We start from the raw sequence: 20,268 nt of genomic DNA on the forward strand, positions 1-20,268 counted from the left end.
GATCTGGTCTGGTCTGTGTGCAACAGACAGGGGTCAGTCATGGCAGGAAAGGGGCAGTGAGGACCTTGAGGAAAGCTTGGTGAGGAGCACTCCAGGCTGTTATTCTTATGGACCACCTGGAATCAGAGTACTAGAAACTGTTGTTTTTTTTTCACACTGGACAAAACACAGTATGCTAGTTTTATATGTGCAGCTATAGGCAAAAGATCTTACATCTAACAGTGCTTCGAGAGTTGTAGCTGCCAGATCCTATTATTTCTTAAAGTAGGATTATGATTCCCATATGCTGGGTAGCCTTTTCCTGTCTAAAATTGTCCTACTATTATCAAGGTAATAGATACCGCTATAGAAATATCTATGTAATTAGTAAAGAGCATCATGAAAAGTAGCAAAGAGAATAAACATTCAAAAAAAAAAAAAAATCTTGCACCCTTTCTCAGTGCGTGATCTTCTGGATATAAGAATTGGCCCTTATTCCTCCAATCTGGCTACTAGCAGAAAAATCAAAATCCTAGGCAGACTTCCTGTTAGATCAGCTTAAGTAACAAGGAAAAAATGACAAGTTTTTTACTGTTACTTTTTTGAAACACACTTGAATTTTTCAGAAAGTTAGGAATAAGTTTCCCTAAAAGCTATATTTACACCTCAGTTGTATATTTGGAATATTCTACGTGTTAGGCTATATAGAAGAAAAAGCTTTTTAACAGATTTTTTTTAGAGGATTAAAGATCAGATATTCCCTGATTTACAATAGAAATATGTGAATGATGCATAATTATCAAAATCTAGAGAAGCTCTACTGTAAGGCATAACATCTTGTTTCTGTTCTTTCTTCAGCCATTATTGTGTACAGGTTACCTTGGACCTGGAAGTGCAGCAAACTCCTAATGAAGTTCATACATGCTGGATTAAATACCATAGCTATGATTCTTGCAATTGTTTCTATGGTAGCCGTGTTTGAATATCACAATGCCAGGAAGATTCCCAACATGTACAGTCTGCACAGCTGGATTGGGCTGACTGCTGTTATATTTTATTCTCTCCAGGTCAGAATCTAACTGTATTTATAAACTGGGTGTAAAGCTGAAGAACGTGTTGAGTAATTCAGGTACCATAGGCCCTAAATAATAATATATCGTATCCTACAATATGCTCTAACTATTAGGATACCCATCTTAAATTCTGTAATTTGGCAAATCAGCATGTAAATGAGCAAGTATTGGATCCTTGACTTCAAGGAAAAAAAGTATGTTAAAGCATATATTGTTTACTTGCTGGGTTTATTTACTGTTCAATTATACAGTAGTGTGTTTCTAAGCTCTATAAACTGTTGAAGTTAAAGCAAGTGATTTGGTTTGTTGGCAGCATGTTTAAACACAGAGCTTTTATTGAGGAATTCTCAAATGAAGTAATTGTTTTTCCCTTTTTTGTTGTTGATGTTTCTTTTGCAGTTAGCATAAGTTTATAAATTTTAATTTTTTTTCTTGGTCTCAGGACTTCTCTATCACCACAACGAGCACAGCAGGGGGCAGTGCAGACCTAAAGGCTCTGACATGTAAATTAGTTACTACAGAGAAAACAGTTCTCCTGAATCAGCAAATCTTTGATAAATGTTCATGTGCTTGCTTTTAACTGCTCCTATTGCCAGAGAGTTGGAGTCACCATAATTTAAAATGAACTAACGTGATATGTTCTGCATTTGGCTTAGAAGAAGAGCAGGCATGCCCTGACATGTAGCGTACACATACAGGTGTGATGTTTCTGCACCTAAAATTCTCAAGTCCTTCTATTTTGTGGAAATAGAAAACAATTAACTAGGAGGAAGAAATCCTATGTGTGGGACATTAATTAATGCTTTTGTCCTTCACTGCTCAGGCTAGGACTAGTATTGGAACACTGTTTTTAACACCCAGAAAGAAGAAGGCACATTGCCGCATTGTTAACTATATCCTTTGTAGTTGAACTACAGCTAATGAGTAAGAAAGAACAATGTTGAGATTTTCCTCGTCTTAATAGCAGTTATTTCAGGGAAATCTCTGCTGCCACTATACTAAGTATCAGTATTTTTTTTTTCTAATGGTTAAGATGAAGAACTGTGAATAACATCTTAATTCTTCTTTTCATTTTGCTACTCTAAACATGATCAATGGCACTTAACTAAATGCCTTGTCCGTCGGATCAATAGAATAGTGATGTTACTTCTTCCAAACAGGGAAGTAAGTCTCCGGTCAGACTGATATTTTTGAAGCGATTGAGAAATATTGTTAGGAAAGAGTTATAAAATAGTATTTCTGTTAGCAGAGAAGACACTGGAAATGGTTTGTCAACCTCAAAATTAAGAAATTATTGAGGGGGGATGCTCACATAATACTATACCTGCAGGAATAATAGTGTAAATATATCATATTTAAGCCAAAGTATGTTAATATAGTACAGCACAAGGACACAAATCTAATAGGACAGAAATGTCAAACGGACACTATGTCTTGGAAAGCAGTGACTCTGGAAAGAAGGGCCTAAAGAAGACGTGAAGCTCAAAATGAGTTCTTAGGATGCTGTGACAACAGAAGTAAATTCACTTATCAGAGTTTATTTTACCTCCGTATATGGCATTGGTGAAACCAGTATGCAATACTATGGAATACATTTTTTTAATTAAAAAAAAAATGCAAATAAAATCTGGAAAAGTAATTTGAGAGCTAGAAAAATTGTCTTCTAGTGAAAGACTTAAAAAGCTCCAATTGTTTAAGACATGACTTGATTAAGGTGTATTAAAAAGCTTCCCAGGGAGAAAATACCCAGCTCTTTAATCCAGTGTGGAAAGACAAAACAAGGATGAAGGCTGGAAATGAAAACAAGATGAAATACAAATTCATGTACTACTTCGCATTTAGCAGCAGGATTAAGTTAAGGGAGAACAAACTAAAGAAAGGATGCAGCCTTAAGGTGGTGCCAGTGCAAGCCTGTGACTGAAACCACCACGTGACATGTGTTCTCCTCCATCACAGACTTAGCACTAGTGGGAGAACTCCTGGCCCCTGAACAGCTTCATGCTACCCCCACACATCTTCACTGTGTAATGCCAGTAGACCATTGCCCTTATAGAGACGTGTCCTTTAACTTAGTGAAAGCTCTAGCAGGGTGAAATTCTTTAGTCCACTCACGACAAAAGGTTAAATTGCCTTCTGATCTTCATTTATGTGTAAATCTATAACAGAAGGGGAGAATAGGACTTGAAATTGAAGGGACAGTAAACATGTAGCTAGTCATTCCTTTAATATCTGAGTTATTGACAGTGAAAACTTGTGTTTCCTGTACTCAGATTGGTAGCAGTTTTAGCATTAGCAGTAAGTTTGGACACTGATAGGAGGTGGGATTATTTATCGAGTATCTAATGTCTGCTTCCCAGGTGCTAATCTGAAATGATTGCTTTGGTTTTGCAAGGAAACCCATTCAAAAATAAAAATGCTAATTCTTGTCAAATTTGTACCTGAAAACATCTCAAGTTTCAATTTTTATAATGGTTTTGATTTTGACTGAGATGTGCAGCTTGTTTTCCCCAAAGCTTTAAGCATGAATCTGTTTTGTGTTTTAGCTTTTCTTGGGCTTTGCTGTCTTTCTGCTCCCATTTGCTCCAGTACCTCTCCGAGCGGCTCTCATGCCAATCCATGTTTATTCGGGTCTCCTCATCTTTGTAGCAGTGATTGCATCAGCTCTCATGGGAATCACAGAAAAGCTTCTATTTTCTCTGTAAGTATTTCTTTTCCACTTGTTTACTAAATTTATTTGTTGCAAACTTTAATTCTGTTTGTACAGAACAGTAATGATCTAGTATTGGGACGTTCTTTGGTTTTCTTTTTTAAAAGACCTCTTCTCTATCAGGAGACTGCTGGTTTAGACCAGGATTGTCTTTAAAACAACTGTCTTTTTTCTTTTTTTTTTTTTTTTTCTCCTTCTGCAAGCGAAGTCCTGCATATAGTGAATCCCCACCAGAGGCAATTTTTGTCAACTGTCTTGGTCTTTTGATTGTCGCATTTGGTGCACTTATTTTGTGGATGGCAAGCAGGCCCCACTGGAAGCGCCCGCCAGAAGAGAATGCTCAAGTTCAGCGGCCCAATGGAGGGGCTCCGGAAGGCGTGGAGGCGGAATCCACCATGACAGATTGCAGTAACGCAGACAGATCTGACGCAGGGTTCAACAGTGATGCAGCCAGAAAACGAAACTTCAAACTTGATGAAGCAGGCCAACGATCAACTATGTAAAGAAAATATATAGAATAGCAGTACTAGTGAACTCCCCAAAAGCCTGTTCCTTCCAAATCAGTTATATGGAGATATATAGAGAGGTTGCAATTTTATTTACAGTATGGCTTGCTCAAAGACATTCAAGTTTTCTGCATATGAATTTAAATTCCAGTGAGTCCCAAACACATCCTATTGTTTCATGCTCAGTCCTCATTTAAAGAAAAACGAATGGCATTCCATAATGGGAACATGTTTTCCACATCACTTTTTAATTTCATGTTTTTATCTCTTACAGTCATGAAAAGTTATGGAGACTAAATTCTGTTCTGAGAGATTTTACAGGTATGAGTGAAAGCTGTGAAGTGTACCAGAGAGCAGAATTTTGCTGTAAGCACATAACTTTTCTGCTAATGTTTCCTTTTTTAAGGACTTGATTTCTGAAGTTGATTAAACCCCTCACAAACGACTAAGACCTATAGGCTTTGAGGTCACTCAGCACTTTGCAGAGTTGCACAGTAAAAGTTTTTAGTCTAAAATTTTGAATTCAGATAAAGAAATAGATCAATTTGCCTGTTATCTTAATGAAATATTATGTGGCTTTTTAAAACTTCTTGGAGTTTTTTGTTGTTTGTTTGTAATCAGAATGTATCTGTTGAATTTCTTTTTAATCATTTCTACCAAATATATATATTTTATAGAGATAACATATACTTTACTGAAATCTTAGGAAACTGCAATATATCCAAGAATTTGTCTTGGAAAGCTATAGATACACACTTAGAAGACTATGTATCGCTTAACCAAATCTTTCTTCTATCCCAGAAGGCAGCATTTTACTATCTTGATTTGATTATACAGTTCCTATTGATTAATGGCAGTAGACTTGAAATTAGTTGGTTAGAAACCAGAGTAGACCGGTAGTGGTATCAGATAAGAAAGGAGCTTGAAGTGAGAAATGTTTTCTGCCAAGAAACAGATGAGCTTTGCTGATTTGATTAAAATACTACCAATTAACTGAAAGCTGATTTTGCCACTTCCATACTGGTGTCACAGTCATTGTCGTGATAAGAATTAAGACATAATTTAGTCTACAAGCAAGCTACATAAACTCTATGACCTCTCTTATTTGAAATTAAATTGTTAAATACTGCAGTTCAAGTCTACTGGCACTTTACTTTTATAGTTCTTTCTAGTAATCAGTGTATTAATGTATTATGCTCACTCAGTTCTTTCACAGATGCAAACAATACTTTTTTACTACCATAGAAGAATAACTGTAATAGATTATTTTGATTGCACATTTCCAAAGTGATGAGCCTTTCTATTATAATATCTTCTAAAAGCTGCAGAACCCGCTAAAAGTCATCTTGGTAACTGCAATACCTGTTCCAAATTTACCATTCTTCACATTGCAAAGAACTCTATATAGACTGTTTCAGCTGGCATATCATTTCCTTTTTGAGGCTAGATAAATTTGCATCTATCTAATTAAAATATTCAAACACATTAAACTTTGGCAAATACATAATTTTGTAGTTAGTGTTGCATTAATACAAACAATTTTCATTATGCATTATTTTGGATCTTTGACAAAAAGCACCTCAGTTCCTGTTATTTGATTTGTGGTAACATTTAATGATTGGATGAGTGCAGTATAGAAAGCTAGCAGAGCAAATTATTAGGAAAAAAAAATTACCTACTGTTCTATTTGGTACTCAAGGACTACATCCCAGAGTTCTGCTTTCACTTCCATACACGTGTGGATGTTTAAGACCCATCTAGCATTGGTAAACTGTTTCATTTGAGAAAACACCTTTCAAATGCCTTAATGCAGAATTCAATTACGCGAGAAGGAAGTATCATCCTATTGTGTGAGCGCTTGTCCAGTCCCCGTATGTACAATGGATTGGACAGCTTTTTCCTTGTTTTTCAAGCTCCACACAATCGTCAGTTTTCCCTAAAATTGTTCTGGGCAGCTACAGCATAAAATCCAAATAGTACTATTAGCAGCTTTCTGAAAGAAAAACGAGAACACTTGTTTTACTTGAAATGAGTGCTCAATTGATATGATGTTATGCATCCTACTGTGTATATTACATATTAAGTAGCAAAAGAGATTTGCTGTAGCTTCTGGAGAACACTAAACTGTCCTACCATCTTTTCTTGTGATCTCTTTATGTTCTGCTCAAATAAGTCTGCTTTTTTGGTGAAATCAGTAAGCATTTTTTACAGCTGGTGGATGCACATCTAGTCTTTGTGCGAGATGCTCTGTTAATGCTTTTGAAGTATGAGTTCATGTATGCACTTCACAACACGTGGACCACAGGCAACTTTAAGTTGGTGTGTATTGCTTTGTTGCTGTCTCATCTGTGTTTGAATATGAACCCATTCAATCCTTGTGTAGCACCGAGTCATCTAATAAAAAGCGTGTGCATGTGTGCAAGGTAGTCCAAGGACTGTTCTGGAATAAACTCTAACTGTATTGTATACTGGGAAGAAAAAACAAACAATCAAACAAAAACTGTTATTCCTTTGTTACAACACTGACTTGGAAGTATCAAAATAACTTTTGGGTGAACAGCTCTATATGCTGTTTATAAGCTACAGTAACTAGTATGCCTTTTGTTTTCCATTTAATTCCATAAACTGTTCATGACACTTGAAAAAGAAACGTGGCATTTCTTTACTTCTCTATTCTGATGATACAAAACTAACTGAAAAACAAGGATTAGCAAACTTTTGGAAGTAGTCTGTCAGTCTCTATTTTTGTTTTTCAACTTTGAGGGTAAACATGATGGTAGAAGCTCAGTGGGAGCTGGGAGAGTCCATTCTGGGAAATTACCGTTACAAGCAGGTAATCAGTGACATTTTGTTTGCGTGAAGTGTGGGTTTCTGGCTGCTTTGAACTTTGGAAGGTTCCTGGGAGTAGCTCCGAGCTCCAAAACCTTGCTTAGCCTTCTTAGCCTTAGTGGATGCAATTTAAAGTTGCCTCAACATGCCTTCTGCTCTGAATTGATTTAAAAGATCTGTAAGTATCCTTGCAACATACAAGGTTAGTTCAAGTGCTAAATAAAAATACACAGGACTTTGGAGAGTAATTTTGTACTCCTACAGCCGCTTCTCAAAGGGGCTTTCCATCACCTTTTCTTTCACACAGATTTTTTTTTACCTGTAGTTATGTGCAATGGTATCAACCCAGGAAATAAAAAGGGTGTATTTTCAGAGATATAAAAAGAAGTTAGAATTCTAGCTTTTTTATCAGGAGTTTTCTGCATGTATGAACATCTTCTACATTGTTACATTTTTACAGGGACGTGATTGTACAGCTTACAGTCCAAGTTTGAATTCCTATTAAAACAGGAAGTTACAAAACCTACCAATAAAAGTACTATTTTTAAGATGTCTGAAAAAATAATTACTTTTAATGTACTTGCTGTCTTGCAGTACTGAACACAGAGGCAGAACAGTGTTTTTTTCTGACATAAATGAAACTGAAAGATGATGGTGCAAATTAGATTTTAAAATTGAATGTACAGTAATTATAAGTACACATCTTACTACATGTAGCCATGAAGATTGCATATAATATTGTAAGTATGGATTACTTGTATACATGGATATTTTATTGAGAGAGTATCTGATATTGCCAAATATTTTCTAATATGGAAGACTTCCTTTTGTTTCCATATCTGAAAAATCTTTCCTCTGTTTCTAATTGTTCACAAGAACTTAAAGAATTATTTTATTGTTTTATTACTTGCCTTACTTACTTGTAGATTAAAGCAAATGTTTAATTACAATGTATATTTTCTTATTCTTTTTTATGTTAATAAAAAAGAATTTTCAAGCTTACGATACCACTGAGTGCAGATTTATATTATGATACTAAAACACAAGTTTTTAAATTTGGCAAAAGATTGAATTACTCATATGATCACTTTTTTGAAAACGGGGATATTTTACACTATTTTAAAAAAATTAAAATATTCCAAATATTGCTGATGATATTCCTCATTAAATTTATATACTGTGTAGTACTAGAAGGATAATGAGTATACAATGGAAAATGAAGGAATTCACTGTATAAAGAGAGAATCTGCATTACACCTTGTGATGATACTAGAACTTTCCCATAGCAGTTGTTAGAGAGGAAAAAATATTCTCAGGCGTTAGATTGCCATTGCAAATAAGGAAAGATCATAAATTCTGATGTATGACTGTTAAATGGTCACATAACATGCTATAAGATCCAAAAACCCTCAGATACATAGCAACAGCCAAACTGAACACAGAGCAAATGTTTTGAACTCATGGAATGTTCTGACCCAAGCTGAAAAATGATATATGCATACATATAAAAATGTATCTACACATCAAGTTACTCATCAATAGGTCATTGATCAGAAAATGCTATAAATAACCATCTGTATGAAGGGATCTGTAACAACGCAAGAATTAAAGTATGGTCTTGACCTTAGTACGATTAGTTGGAAACTCTTCTCAGAGTGTAAAGCATAAACTCATTACTCCTGGATATCATACATTTGTTTGCTAAACCTTTCTAACATGATCATAACCATGGAGGAGTAAAAAAATACTGTTACAATCATCACTACAACAGAATACTTGCTGTAGTCAAACCTCACTTTGCTGTATTCAAACCAATTCCCTGTTGCTGATAACTTCTCTTAACTGTCTCCTGCTGGATGGACTTTCTGGTAAAATACTCCATATCTTTTCAGTATGTTGGCCATTTCAAAACTCAACACAAGCTCAATTATATTCACACTTGAAAGAGAGGAATCAAAGTTTTCGAGGGGGGACTGCATTTGTGTGCAGACATCTTTTTTGCAAAGACATGATGGAATCCTTATATACAGATTTTTGCATTGTATTATGGTATGACCAACGCTTCTGATCTCTGTAAGACTAGTGGGATGTAATGAAGAGTAAATTACTACATAGGAAGAGATAAGTATGGGTCAACAAAATGGATGAAAACCACTCCAAGTAATGCAACTAGTAGAAGAGGGGAGGTAAAATGAGAAAATCCAGTTATTGATTGCAGGTAACAGAGCTCTAAGAAAATATAAGCTAACTCTGACAGAAGAAGAAGAAGAAACAACTAGTATAAATTTCAGTTAGCTCACGTTAGACACTTGTGGTCATTGCAAACTACCAACCAATATACTCAAGCTTGAGGCTTGAGTTTACAGTTGCATCCATGGCCATGTGTACTGACTACTCCTTGGTTCCCACCCTGCCTCTGAAACGTGCAAACTGGTTCTTCAGGCACAGAAATTCAGGCCATGGTCAATGACAAAGCCATGAAGTTCTAGGTGGATTTACTTTACACTGTATACTCTACAGTTTTAATCTTAAGCATTATTTAAATCTCTTAATTATATGACTCTTCTTCAAAAAGTCTAAGGCTAAATCCCAGTAAAACCATTCATTCACTATGGATCTAATTCAACCACCTGTGTATTTGCTGAATAGTAGCAATGCCAAACAACTGCATTAAATAAAAAGGTTAAACTTCATAACTAAGGTTTCTGTTATACAGATAAATGTGGAATCTCATCCTACAACTAATCTGAGGAGTTATATGTGCTATAGACTTCACTGTTCTTTTCTGCTATAAAAATAATAATAATAAAAAAATTAACCACTATATACTGATCACATTTTAAATATGGGTCATTTTCATTCTGTTTCACTTTCTCCTATTCTAACTTTATTCTGGTGTAATATTAGATGCACCTTCTCCTAAAATATACCTGCGTTCAGGGGAGTTGAAAAAATACCATATTCTGCTCCACAAATGGGTGAATTTCCTTCCATTAAGACAGGCATTTTGTGGTAAGATATGGCACTGTAAATTTTACAAGTAAAAGGCATTAAAAGCTACATTATGCAAACATATCATTTCTCATTTAAGTTTGATCTTGATTGGAGGGGAATGTATCACGTCTATTTAAATCAAAAGCTATGGCACAGCATCAAACAATTTTTAAAAAGGGGCATTAAGCTGAGGCTGTAGGTACTATGCATATATGTCTTATCCACTGTCTTTAAGTCAGCAAAATTACTGACTCTGGACTCTCAAGTCTTTTACTAGACCAACTGGTATGTTATTTAAAGTCTTTGAACTACAACAAACACAAAGGAAGACCATCATTGCCCATCCCAAATTAAGTCAAACAATAGGTATAAATACAGCTGTAAAAAATGGAAAAAAAATATATTACAATGTTTGCAATTTAAATTTCAATATTCAATGGTATTTCATTCAAAATACAATTCCTTCCAGCTGTACTAAAAATCTGCAGGATATTATTAAATATGCAGATTTTCAAATACTCTTGTAGCAGATGGTTTTTCTCATTATGTGTGTACACAAGCACTAATCCAGTAGGTGGCAAGCAGTACCAAAATGGCTGTTGGCAGAGGCTAGTCTATCCCTGGTTTAGTTGATACAATGAGTCATCTGCTTTAAAATACAATTTCAAGTTTAGTAGACATAAAACACACATTCATATCATAATGTATATATTTATTTTTATATTCACTTAAAGGGGGCAATCGAAATATAATATTTCTTCATCTCTCTGATACTGGAAATTATATGGTGCTCTACAGACTTCTTAAACTGCTGTTTGTAACTCCTGTGCCAACAGAGCTCCCCTCTGATCTATGCTAACAGCTTCTGTTCTTAATTTACTCTATTTGTGGATACTGACTTTGTAAGCATGTTTTCTGATATATTCTACTGAATATCTCAAACCACTGAAAGCTACCTGGGACATGTTGCACTGGTGCTACTTCTTGATCTAAGTGCTTACTTCTTCTCTCAGCCTGTCCATGCTGGAAGATGTTTTGACTCTTACTGTTAGAACAGTGGGAGTGCTGACACAGGCAGGGCACTGTGGTTATCCACATATTTAAGTATTCATGTTTAGGTCAATTAAGTGGCAAAATTCAGAGTAATTCTGATTCTCCACAACGTGACTTGTCATTATTGGCATGACTAGGGAATTTTCAATCGTCACTCAGGTGCCAACACAGAAAGAATACAGGAACCCCTATGAAGGGATCTGACTGCACTTGCACATGCTTTGAGCTCTTCACAGCAATGCCCAGGCCTCCTTCCTACATTAAAAGGTGATAAACAATCTTTATATCTGAGTATGCATTCTGTATTTTATAACCTTGGTAAATCATTCTCTCACTTTGAGGAGGACAAATCAACTTTAGCATGAATAAGATAGTTCCTAATAGCTTAAAGAGCTAATTCATGCTAAAGTAAGCTCTTGTGGAATGTAGTAACTGCATACAAAGATGTTTTGTACATCAGTCCAGTACGTTCAATTACAAACCACACTTCTGGATTCATTACGTTGTCATTATGCTTATATGATAGTTCAGTTATTTGTATTATACTTAGTCTCCCTTTCCATACCTCTAAACATTAAAAATACCCATAAGAAAATTGCTAGTAATATTTTTGAATATGTAGAACTGTCATAATAAAGAATTTGAAATATTGTTTTGTGGCTTTAAAGTTTGTCTTTAGGTAAAATATGTAAAATTCATCCCAACAGCTACACCCAACAATTTTTTTGTTACTTTAAGCCAATAATTTAGTGCCTGACCCATTTTGAGAGAAGACAGCTTGTATGGCCTGTACGCAGAACACTAGGAAAAACAGAAACATTAATTTGTTCTCTTTACAGATTTGTTTATTCTGAAAAAGGCTTTGAAATAAAACGCTTTGGAAGATGGCAAGTCTGCTGAACAATGCGTTGTTATTCTCTGAAGGCATATTATCTTAAAAATCACAAGAAAATTGGAGTGTTTTAATGAGAACTCTTATTTTTGAGAGAAAATAAATGGAAGAGTTTTAGAGGATATTTTTGGTGGTGGTGGTGGGTTTTTTGTTGTTGGGTTGTTAGGTTTTTTTCCTCCTGGGGCTGCCTGTTGCTCTTATATGGAAGTTGCCTACTGATTTGACTTTTTATTCTGCTGTGAGACTGATGCTAAGATTTATATGATAGCTGTGGAGAAAAACTGGATTTAGCATAAGGAAGATAACTGCTTTTCCCCTCGGGAGAGACATAAAGGGAAAGACAGAGTGGGGCACATGGACAGTATTATCAGGAGCTACATTCTTGGTCAATGATTTTATTCAGCTTCTATTTTAGATTATGCTGCAACTAATAAAAGACAGGAAAACTACTGGCCTCAAGCCAGGAAGATAGATGAGCAAATAAACTATTTGTGTTTTAATGTAAATGTCCAACTATAATGGAAACAATATACTCTTTATATAGAGTTGATCACGGTGCATCTTGTAACAGATGTGTAATTAAGGAAAACTGCCATTAGAATTTGCCAGGTGGAGACTTGCCTTATATGCAGGGTTCTCTGTCAGAGAAAAAAGAGTGATTGTAGAAACGTGCACCATTGCAGCTATTTTAGCAATGCATTGCCTTTTGCACACTCTTTGGTTTTGGATAACATGCTTTGAATGTTAAAACAATGGGTAAGATTTTTGCTTATATGGCAGACTTGTGCAAAATCAAATCCTTTATGTTTTCAGACTGTTTTCTTTTGTTAATCTTACAGTCCCTATGGAAAATGCAATGTTTTAAGATACAGACGTGTCTGTATCACAACACAAGGAACTTCATGAACAAAGCAAGACTCCATAGTAAGAGGGCAGTAAATACTGAGGGCAGAAGGCAGCTTGAGGAATTTTAGCACTGACAGGGTGCAGGTTTTGAACTGTAATTATAACAGATGTTATTAGTCAAGTTATTAGTCATTTTTCAAATTAAATACAGTGAATAAAATTAAATCACACAATTAGGCAGTAAGTAAAAAAAAAAAAAAAAAGAGAGAGAGAGAAAGAGAGAAAAATATCCATTTAGTCTCAAAATCTAAATATTTAAAAATCCAGCAATTAGGAGAAGTAGAAGACAGGATAAATATTCTAGAGTTCCTGAACTGGGCATTTGTAATAGAAAAATTAAGAATAGGTAAGAATTCCTACCATTCCCTTTTTCTTTGTTTAATTGCATGGACTACAGTTTATCCTGATATCAAAGTCAAATTGTCTAACTAGAATGACTGATTTTATCTTTTTACACCTTGTTGATTGCCAAGTTGTGATTCTTTCAAGAAATTTAATTATTAAAGATAACTGACCCTTTAATAATGTTGCACCTGTTGTAGTACTGGTTTTGCTGCTAGATAATAGCACCATATTTGAGACACTCAATTATCACCTGCAGAATATTCATCGGGTATTTTTTGAAGTAAAACATCATCTTAGGGCCATTGACAATAATTGTTTGATGTTTTTGCATATGCTAAAGATCATCTTTGCATATGCTAAAGATCATCTTTGCTCTATGTTTCTTGAACAGAAATTTTAGTAAAGCCTTGCATTTGGACTATATAGACAACCTTCCAGGTACTGCCCAAAAACTTCATGAACCCTCCATTCTATTAAGACTCCCCAGAACACAGAATGATTTTGAAGAAAACCCTACTAACAGGATACAAGCCTACAAAATTACCACAAGGATTATGGCAGACTCATTAGTACTGATTTACCTTCTGGAACTATTTTTTTTTTCAAATCAGTAAATTGTTATTTGATTTGGGGTTTTATCCCCTCGCCCTTTTAGAAGGGAGTTTTTCTGTTTCAAAATCACTTATTTATTTTACTACCTCCTGTTATGCCATGTTTTTGTTTTGTTTGTTTAATTTCTCTTTGGTGGGCAGAGAACTTTGCCGAACAACAGGTGCCCTTATTTCTCTCCTCTCTGTTTTCTTTGTTTAGCTAATAAGATTTCTAATGACAAAATTCAGGGCAAGAACTCTCACTAGTAATAAGTCCAGCTCCTGTGAACTATTCTAACCTCCTAGAAATCAACGGTTGGCCTTTGAATAGCAGTTACTGTATCAATTCAAAAAATGTGCCTCAGATATACAGCAAAACCCCTGCCAGTTGAATAATTTAGGTGATAGAATATTTCTCCTATATTCTAGGAGATACATTGATCCAAATTGTAATGAATAATTTTTGTACCAAATTTATAATCTCAATTTATCTACTTTTGACTTTAAATCATTGGATTTTATGCTTTTTTCCTGGTAACTAAAGGATTCTCTACTAGTCAGCTGTTTTTCTTCTATATAGTTATTTATAAGTATGACCAAGTCAGCTCATCATCCCTTCTACGAAACTAAATGGGGAATTTGCATATCAAAAAGACAGATCATAAGGGAAAAAATGTTCATTCTTCTGTCCAGAATGAAAAAAACCCACCTTACCAAACTGACTACACAGAAGAGTCACTTTACACCTCTACACAGGACTATAACCAAGCTTAACCTCTTAGAAGCGTGGGCTTGTCACTGCTAGCTCAAACTGTCTCCATATTCATTATGTTCCAAGAGTCCAGAATGCTTGGTGCAGAGGTAAAACAAGTTGTCATTTTTCCTTGCAAAATACAACATAAAAAAGTATCCTATTTATGAAAAAGGTGGCTGTAAGGACTTGTTTGAGATGCATACGACAGAACTTTTTACAATTTTATCTGAAAAAAATAAAACATTTTTTTAGTTTTGGAAAGATTTTGAATAAAACTGACTTTGTAACAGGATAACAGGTCACTTTCTTTCCAGTAGTTCTTTTGTCCATTTTCATTCATTCATGTGTTTCAGTGCAGGACTAGTATGAACCTGCCAGCAGCTGACAGCATTTCTTTTCTACACTTGCAGCAAAAGTCAGGGAGGTGATGAAGATGAAAGCCAATTCATCAGAACATTAGATCCTATTTCAACACAACACAGAAACCTGTACAAATGAGATATATATATATTTTTTAAAGTAACTAAGCAAGCCATGAATACATTTAGCAATATAGCCAGGGGAGGGGAGGGGTGGGGAGAACAGTATACGTAACTATATATATAGCACATCAGTGGAAACTAGCAAGAAATATAATGCTTTCCTATAAAATATTTTTTTTTAAAAAAAGGCAAAACCCTTAAATGTAAGTGCAAACTGGATTTCAAGTGGAAAACTGTAAGTCTCACTGGCATCTTCCCAGCATTCCAGACTGCTACTGATTTATTAACTGAGTCCTACTGAGCTATTTTTTTTGCAAAATGAAGAGGACATTGCTCCTATACTTGATAATAAAGAATAAATAAATAAATATATACTGAAAGAATATCTTCATGAAATTATTGCGTGCTGTTTCATTCAGGGTAAAAATACCTTGGAGGTAAACTATAGTTTATAATAGTATATAATGCTTTCTTCCACTATCATCTACATCAGCCATCTATACAATTGGAAATTTAGAGAGATCAAATGGGGCTGTATCAATTAATTATGACTGATTAATTATCACTGGCTAACCAGATCAATCTACATTAGTTTTAGGGCACTTGGTTTTGCTTTGTATGACCAAAGTATCTTATCTCTGGCAAGACATGCGTTCTTTTGACAGAGATTCATTCTTCCAACAGCCTACCAAATGCCCTGGACTGTTAGTCTCTGTCTCATTTTTCTCTTCCCCTGCCAACAGAGGAAACATTATAGCTTTTTTTTTTTTTTTTTTTTCCTTTTATACATCTCTGTACATATCTAGTTGTTTGTTGTACTGTTTTTTGTTCTTGCTGGTGGTGTTTTTTTACACATCTAGCTTTCACAGCCCAAATAGCAAAATATTTCCCTTGGCTCATATAATTTTTTTGGCAGTTGAGTTTTTCCACCTTTTTGTTGATCTAAGGATGCTGCAATAATATAGTTATTTGAAATGGAAAATTGGACTGCTTTGAATTGAATACAATATTTGCATACCTGAGGGTTTTTTAACCAATTAGTTTCCCGTGATGATTGCAGTCTGAGAAATCATTACATAAAGATTTTATGCTTCTCCCCTTCTTTATTAAAGTTTGAAAAACAAAACGTAACTCCACATTACGCTTGCCCTTTTTCTCTCTTATTTTGTACTGACATTTTTATTACTTCCTTAGAACAGCCATGTTTAAACACAGGAAGAGTAGCTAAGTCAAGAAGAGTAGCTAAGTCAAGAGTAGCTAAAGGAACTCTGCCTATCTACTTGGAGTTTAGACATGTCTTAAAACAAAAATATTAACACGCAGCTGTGCAGGTGCGTACACATGCATATGGCTGGCACTAGCTGATTTATGGGAGATAGACATGCATTCTGTAGACCATTTTTTTCTGATTTTGTGTAAGTAAAAATATTGCAATAGTCTATGCATCGTACACATACATAAAATTGGAGGTTCTGTCACTGCAATCATTTGAGCCGTGAATTTGTCATGATTCAAAAATCGATGGATGAATTTAAAACCTTAAAAAGTGTTATCAACAAACACAGAACATGCTAAATCTATTATTTTTGCCAAGTGTCAAACCACCATTTGTTTTAGACTATTACACACACAACAATGGCCTAATAAGTCATTTCCTACTGTATCAGCAACTGTAGAAACGCACGTGTAGCTGGCTTTCACAACAGAAGAGTTCTGTTCCTCCTTCTCTTTAATGTGTATCTTCCCGGTTGATAGATACTACATAAATAGTTGAGAAAAGGCATAAGGTTTATAAAAAGGACATGCCTTGACTACTGAGTGTGTATGTGTGAGTGTATGCTGATACAGACAGATGAACATGGGCTACAGTACATATGCTGTAGAATTCATACTTTGCTATAGTTGTTCTTCCACTGACTTCAGTGGACACAAGATTTCAAGCAATGTTTTGGCCAACTGTCTTTTTAGACTTTCTGGTGAAATTACTACAGAAGGGTCTTAGTTCAGAATACCATGCTCCATGAACACATTTGCAACCATAAAAACTCCAGAAACTGACCTGGAGATGCTCCTGTTCACCCTCTTCCTCAGGTCGCTGAGATCCATATCCACACCACCATCCCATGTACATCTGCAGTTCCTGCTGACATTGTAATTTTACACACCTGCAGCACTGTGTAAGCAATGGACTATCAGAAGCTTGAGCATTTACATTCAAAGTCAAACTGCAGCCACAGAACCTAACTGTTAGAGCTCTTATGATGTGCTGGTGTACAAACCAATTAAGGACTTTTTGTCTGATGGTATTTTTTTGTCAAACACATTGAGAGAAGGGACATACTAAGATCACTGGTTCAAAACCAACATTATTATTGAAGATTTTTTTTGCTTAATGTCAAATGACACAAATGACATCACTTGGATTTCAGCATGCATTCTTACTCTGAAATGTTTTTTTTAATACATTAACATGCAGCTGCATTCTTTCTCTGAAATAAAGACATAGAGGGGTTTTATAAATACTGTCCATATTTCAAACACATAAATCCAGTACATCTATTGTTTACATAAAATGATTTTTTTTTTCTTAACCCTTCACCTTGAGACTGACTTTGGAAGTGAGAGTTTTTTTTTCCTTTACGTACCACCTATAATACAGGTTGGTAGAGGTAACTATCAAGGCAGCTTTAAGTGCCATCATTTTGTTTGCACTGATGGAACTGACTGTTCTTCTAAATGGAAGACAGGAATTAATTTCTGTTGTTCTGTTGTTCTGTTTTAAAAAACTATAAAATTCAGTTAATGCTCTTTGAAGGACGTATCTGCTTAGTGAGATATGGTACGAGTCAAATACACGAACATTACTCTGCACAACTGCCCCTTACATGTTTTTAGTGTGCATTTAAGCATGGCCTAGCTTCTGCCAGTTTGTGAACACTCATCCTTGTATTCTACTTGTAAAAAAGTTTTTTAAAAAAACTTTACAAAAGATATAGTTATTTGCCATCACTTTAGTGTTGCTTACTTATCATGACATGGTAAGTAGTTGCCTAAGCTGTTAGGATCCAATTTTGCCAGCTCTCTGGAGCACTTCCATTGAAATTGTCCAGTTCCACGATACTTCCCCAAAAGTTTGCAATGCTTTCAATCACTGATATAGTGAAATCACTATCTATCACACTAGCCAATACTCTTTTTCTTTTTCTGTACTAACCTGTCTACTCCTTCATCCAAGCAATTTTATACCTGAACTTTACAAACCTTCAGCAAAGAAGCATCTTTTCACTTTTTATTTATATAATCTATTGTATAGGACAGCCCTTGTTCCTGTCTAGGGCCCTATTAATGTGTGCAATACATACAAAATAATAAGAATAAAGCTTTTCAACTGAATATTGTAAATAAGTTACCAAATACTGACTTCAGCTCTCAATATTGACTTCAACTATGGCTGAAGGTCTAAGGGGATCAGGCCTACATTTCTACAATGCAAGTGTCTGTACATCACTCCAAAGATGAAATCATGAATACATCTGATCTGCTTGAAATAAACATACATTCCGGATGAGATTTTTTCATTAACATCACACAAACCAATGTTGTTTATTACAGTGTTATCACACACAAGCAGCCATTTGTTACAGAATAAACAAAATGAAAAATCCTCTATGTTTCATTGGGTCAAAAAGCACTGGAAAGATATGCTGTAATTCATTACTGCGTTACTGGAAACGTAGCTGTCATAAATATGAAGCTTCCTTTCTGGATATATAATCAAATCATATATCATTTGATGTCAAAGGACATACCAATTTAGTTTTCATCAACTTGAACATATTTTTATGTTTCCTAGCTGTTACTGCAAGTTTTATATCAATGTTTTTTCATTAAAGGCAAAAATAGTTAACCATATCTTAACTGGACTCTTCGAAACAGTTCTGGTTGCTGGGATATTCTGCTAAGTCTGATTCTTCAAAAATGTTAGGACAGGTTTGCATATGACAAGCCCTAATCCACTAGTATTACACATCTGGACACAGCATTGAAAATAATCAAGTTATGATGGCTTGCAAAATTAAGAGAATAGTCCTAATGCTGTACATACATGTTCTCTACAGGTCCATTCAGTGAAAACTTGGTGAAAGTGGATGAAATTAACATATCCTATCTGCAGTAAGAATAAGCTAAGAATAAGCACATGGACGGAACTTCCATGACCTCTCACCCCTTGTTTCTGACTAAAATCTTCTTCATCCATCAAGCTAACATGTCAGCAGGGTTACATGGTGAACTGTACTAAAAGATTGATCCAGTGCTTCACATGAGCATACAAACACACAGTCCAATTAAAGAAGGGAATACAGGTGAGAATGGGTGCGCACAGTGAGAACTAGTTTAGCTAGGACACTAGCTGGACACTTTCCTGCCAATTATAATATTCAACAGTGAACCCACCACTAATACAAAGTCAACAAGAAAATCCAATAAAGTTGTAGAGTCCTTTGTAATATCGTTACTATACACCACATTACCTATTAAGTCCAGAGACTTAGAATCTCATAATTAAAGAATCATAGAATGGTTTGGGTTGGAAGGGATCTTAAAGATCATCTAATTCCAGTCCCCCTGCCATGGGCAGGAACACCTACCACTAAACCAGGTTGCTCAAATGCAGTCCTTTTCCAAACAAAAATGCTATCCAAGTAAAACACAATTGTGTTGTTTGACTGCAGTTTTCAAAGGGACTGTTGACTTTGCATGTCTTCATTTATATCCATTTGAGATTTGCTAGGAGTCTTTTTTTTATTATTATTTGCACGGCTGAATATCCATAATTTACTGTTGAAGTTATTATAGTTCTTGGAGTTCATTTTAGCTACAAAACCAAACTCCAAAGTAATTTCCCTTGGTAACCCAAACTCAGTGTCAGTTTGAGAGAAATAATGATTTCATGATTTTATCTGCACTTACTTATCGCCTGTCTCTATGACTACAGTTAAAATACATATATTTTGAATTATTAGGCTCAGGACTTCAAGTACAAAAGTTTTTACTTTTATGGCAGGTATTATACATACATTATTAACATTGTCTCTGACTCGCACAGTCTTGTTAAAAGTATCCAATTTTTCAATACCTTGTTCAGCAGTTCTTTCTG

The 20,268-nt window shown here is 35.1% G+C and overlaps 1 protein-coding gene across 1 annotated transcript in view; it reads left to right on the top strand.

Annotated features, from left to right (window-relative positions):
• LOC118169546 (cytochrome b reductase 1) overlaps positions 1-8,096 on the top strand; it is a 15,784-nt gene extending 7,688 nt beyond the window's left edge. Inside the window, exons 3-5 of the mRNA XM_035330874.1 lie at positions 838-1,046; positions 3,596-3,750; positions 3,968-8,096. Of these exons, the coding sequence (XP_035186765.1) occupies positions 838-1,046; positions 3,596-3,750; positions 3,968-4,262 (659 nt within the window). The 3' untranslated portion in view covers positions 4,263-8,096. The remainder of the gene's footprint in view (positions 1-837; positions 1,047-3,595; positions 3,751-3,967) is intronic.
• The last annotated feature ends 12,172 nt before the right edge of the window (positions 8,097-20,268 follow it).

The sequence above is a fragment of the Oxyura jamaicensis genome, chromosome 7, assembly GCF_011077185.1.
Source record: "Oxyura jamaicensis isolate SHBP4307 breed ruddy duck chromosome 7, BPBGC_Ojam_1.0, whole genome shotgun sequence".
In the NCBI taxonomy this organism is placed as follows: Eukaryota; Metazoa; Chordata; class Aves; order Anseriformes; family Anatidae; genus Oxyura; species Oxyura jamaicensis.